The sequence below is a fragment of the Tupaia chinensis genome, unplaced genomic scaffold (genome assembly GCF_000334495.1).
Source record: "Tupaia chinensis unplaced genomic scaffold, TupChi_1.0 Scaffold149964_2, whole genome shotgun sequence".
NCBI classification, from domain to species: Eukaryota; Metazoa; Chordata; class Mammalia; order Scandentia; family Tupaiidae; genus Tupaia; species Tupaia belangeri.
In genome coordinates this window covers 1664580-1668846 of record NW_006209806.1, presented here as the reverse complement: position 1 = coordinate 1668846, position 4267 = coordinate 1664580, and the positions used below count along the sequence as shown (strand labels likewise).

Here is a 4267-nt window from a genome sequence, read left to right as displayed (position 1 = left end):
TCGCGATGCCCCCTCCGCCCGTGCAGCCCAGCGCCCCGCCGTTGACGCTGGGCGGGGGCAGGAGCCCGCTGGCGTCCGAGGTGCCTGTGGGGACGGGAGCACAAGGGGCAGGCGCGCTCAGGGCGGGGCGGCCCGGCCAGGGGACACACGGGGTGGCCGGGCGGCGTGGCACTCACCGAGCACAAGGATGGGGCCCTGCGGGCTGCAGCTGCGCTCCTTCTCGGCGCGGATCGGGCACCAAGAGCCGTCTGCCAGGAACTCGATCTCGTCCGCGTCCTCGCACTCACTCAGGATCTTCGAGAGCAGCCGGGAGCGTGTCAGGCCTGCGTTGCCCCCAGACCTGCCCTCCTCTGCTACCTGGCTCCAGGCCGCAGCCAGGGCCATGGCGAGGGACCAGGGCCTGGTTCCCGTCTCCCGCCTGGTCCCTCACAGACGCAGCTCGCCCCAAGCCCTGCGGGTTCTGTAGGGGCACAGCCACTGCGAGGGGCCGGCTGGGCGCGTGTAACCGGCGGTCCTGCCTCCGCCTGGTGCCCGAGTGGAAGGGGGGGCCCTGGGGGCCGGAGGGCCTGCTGCCGCCCCTCCTGAGCACGCTGCAGGGCCAGGCTGCCGGCCAGGCAGTGCCCTCCTCCCTCCGACCAAGTCCACACTGTCCACTCCTACACGAGAGGACGAAGATGAGGCTGGGAGGGCCCCAGCCCCACACCAGGCGCTGTGTGTGCACACTTAGTGCATGAGCCCCACATCCGCACGGTGTGCACACTCGCGTGTGAGCCCCACACCAGATGCTGTGTGCACACTTGTGTGTGACCCCCACATCCGCACGGTGTGTGCACTCAGTGTGACCCCCACACCAGGTGCTGTGTGCACACTCGCATGTGAGCCCCACATCCGCCGGTGTGCGCACTCGCGTGTGAGCCCCATCTGCATGGTGTGCGCACACTCGGTGCGTGAGCCCCACCCCAGGCACTGCGTGTGCACACTCGTGTGAGAGCCTCACATCACATGGCGTGTGCACGGACCCCAACGGCTGGGAGAGGCGCACAGGGCGAGCCCTGGAGAGGCCCTGGGCAGAGCGGCAGCCGCACCTCGACTGCACCCAGGCTGTGCCGAGCTGCCCACTGCTCAGGGGACAGGCGGGGAAGGGCTGGGTGGCCCGGGGTCCAGGCCCGCCGTCAGCAGCCCAGTTCCGGTGTAGTTTCCGCCCCCGACCGCTTCCTGGCCACGGGGCTCGGCTTCCCCATCCGCAGGAAGAGGCGGGCGCGGCGGGGGCTGGGGGCCTGAGCGGAGCCCACTGGCTTCCGCAAGTCGCAACCTACAGAGCCCTGGGTTCATTAACTGCACCGACCCTAACCTCGGCCCTCACACACCCTCACCCCGCCTGAGGGCGCCACAGCCCCTGCCCTGGCCAGCCCACCCCACCCTGGGGCCTCTCCACTGCTACGCTCAGACCCACCGTGCCGGGCTCTGCCCGGGCAACCCTCGTGTTCCACCACAGTACCCCGGGCCTCTGAACCCCGCCCCAACCTTCTCCCCTGACTGAAAGCGCAGGGCTCAGTCTGCGCATCCTGCCCTGCCGGGCAGCTGCCCTGGAACCCTGGGCTCGTCCTGACCAGGGCCAGCAGGTGGACGAAGCTCTTGGAATAAACATGAACCAAGCACTCCTCTTCCAGGGAGCCTCCTGGGCTACACTCGGACACCTGCCCCAGCCCCACAGGCCCCCAGAGCTCGAGGCTGAGCCCTGCCCGAGGCTGAGCCCGAGCGCCTGCACCAAGCCTGTGGGGGATGGCGGACTGTGCTACCCAGCTGCCAGGCCGGGGACAGAGCAGCCTTTCAGGCCCAGCCCACGTGCCCAGCCCCAGGGACCTCCTCACCCCGCCCTGAGGTCGGACAGCTAAGGGTGGTGGCTCAATCCTTCTGAGAAGGGACCCAGCCTCAGAACTGGCGAGACCTGGGTTCGAGCCCCGGCCTGGCCACCTGTGAGGAGGAGAGGGGTCCAGGGCTGCCAGCTGCCTTCTCTGAGCTTGAAGAAAGAGAGGGCCGAGGACACGCCCAGGGCTGGGGGATCTATCCGGGGAACGAACTGAATCCCCACGCAGAGCCTGGCCCCCGTGGTCGAGAGCCCCCTGCCCCTTCCCTGCCCCATGACCCATGCTGAGCACATGCGGGGCCAGGCCTGGCTGCTGCGGTGGGGCCCCTGCTCGCCCCGCCTGAGGCTCCGAGGTGGCTCTGGGGACGCCTGGCAAAGGCTACCTTGGGTGCCACCACTGCCTGGGACAACAGGGCTCGGTCTCTGGAGACACAGGCCTCGAGCGAGGCTGTGTCCCTTATGCCCCTGGGGGGGGCAGGCGGGGTCAGCAGGCTGCATGGGGGCCACCGAGAAAAGGAAGAGCAGGACCCGGAGACCTGGGGTGTCACCGCCTCTCCCCCTCTCTCAGGCCCCATCCGATGGGGGACAACTGGCCCCGAGAGCCCCTGGCTCTGGCAGCCCCCAGCAGAGGCTCCCATGGGTGGCCAGGGCCCAGATGCCGCCTCCGCGCATGCCTGGCAGCGGCCCCGGGAGCCAGGCCGGCGGGGGCTCACCCGTCGATGATGAGCTGGTCGTAGGGGGCCGGCTTGTCGCACACCGGGCACATCCAGGTGGGCTTCTTCTCGTTCATCTGCAGGTAGAAGACGGCGTCGAAGCACTGCAGGTGCGCACACGTCTCCGCACGGCAGGGGACCGACAGCCGCATCTTCACCAGCTGTGGGAGGCGGGCGTCAGCGGGGCCCTCCCGCAGAGGCGCCGCCCGGCCCTGCCCACCCCCAGCCGCCTGGGTGACCGCCCAACGCTGCCCAGGGACGCCCGGTGGCATGCCCGCAGGGAGGGGAGCCGCCCACGCACCGGGCAGACGAGGGAGACCCGCACGCCCGTCGTGGCGATCTCGCTGTCGGGGTCCAGGCGCAGCTTCTCCTTGACTGCGGGAGGCGAAGAGGGCGCTGGGGAGGGGCGAGGCCACCGGACAGGGCGAGCCCCCCACCCCGGCCCGACCCGCAGGTGGGCTCCTCCGGGAGATCCAGGCGCCGCACTGACGGGACGGCTTGCCTCGGTCCCAGGCTACGGCAGTGCGCCCCGCAGCAGAGGACTGGGAGCCCGGCCCCAGACCCGCACGGCCCGACGAGAAGGCCTGGCCACGCACCCTCGTGCTGGCTGCAAGGTGCTGGCCCGAGGGCTCCCTCCCACACTTTCCAGAGGGCCCTGCTTTTGGAAGGATGTGGCTGCTGGGCCTTGGACGTGGCAGGGCTAAGCCCCACCCTCAGGCGACTCCAGGCAGCCCAGCCAGGCCCTGGGCAGAGAACCCCTCTCCCCAGCCTGACCACAGCCACCGCCGCCTCCTGGAGGCCCTCAGCAATCACACGGCCCAGCTTGCCGCCCCGCTGTTCTCCTGCTGTGGCCGAGGACAGGAACTCCTCTGGGGCCACCTTCCACTCTGGACCCCGGGCGAGGGCCTGCATGTGGACCTGTGGGCGGGGCGGGGGCGAGGCCGGGGCCAGAGCCGGGCCCGGGAGGCAGTCTCGGGGCTGGCGGCAGACCTAGGCTAGCAGGCAGGCCAGGTCGGGGACCCGGGCAGCTAGGAGCACACGGAGACAGCCGGGCACGGCAGGACGGGCGAGTGACAAGGACAGGACTCCCTGGGATGACTCCCCAGCCCAGAGCCAGTGGAGGACGGGTGGGGGCTAGGCCCCCCCATGGCCACCATGCTCAGGTCGGGCCTGCTGGGGGGTTGCTGTCCCCACAGGGGGCTGGGCCAGAGCCCTCCCTCCCCAGCATGCTGCGCCTCGGCCGGGTCGATGCTGCCAGGTGGCCTGCTGGCTCGCTTCCCCTGGAGAGCACGTGCCGTTGCCCACTCTGACCTCGGCGGTGTGGGCGACCTCGGCGGTGTGGGGAAAGGATCTGAGTTAGGCAAAGAGGAACACTGAAGGCAAGGCAAGGCAGGGCAGGGCAGGGCAGGGCAGGGCAGGGGAGAGATGGAGAGGCGCAGAGAGAAGGCGGCCCTCCTCATCCTGCAGAGGGGCTGCCCACGACGGGGACAGGACCCCAGGACCCCAGGACCCCAGGACCGGACCTCCTGACCGTGTACCCTAAACCACGGGTCTACGCAAACCCAGCCCTGCCCACCCCACACAGGACAGCCCAGCCAAAGCCACACAGCTGCCGGCTGCACTCTCCAAGCACCCCCGCGACCTCCCGCCCCCAGGGGGCCCCGCGTGCTCACCCAGTGCCTTGCAG

At 70.5% G+C, this 4267-nt stretch overlaps 1 protein-coding gene across 1 annotated transcript in view; it reads right to left on the bottom strand.

Annotated features, from left to right (window-relative positions):
* Nucleotides 1–4267, bottom strand: part of PIAS4 (protein inhibitor of activated STAT 4) — an 18061-nt gene that overhangs the window by 256 nt on the left and 13538 nt on the right. The window contains 5 exon segments of the mRNA XM_027769602.1: nucleotides 5–84; nucleotides 177–308; nucleotides 2582–2741; nucleotides 2882–2955; nucleotides 4254–4260. Coding sequence (XP_027625403.1) covers nucleotides 5–84; nucleotides 177–308; nucleotides 2582–2741; nucleotides 2882–2955; nucleotides 4254–4260 — 453 coding nt within the window.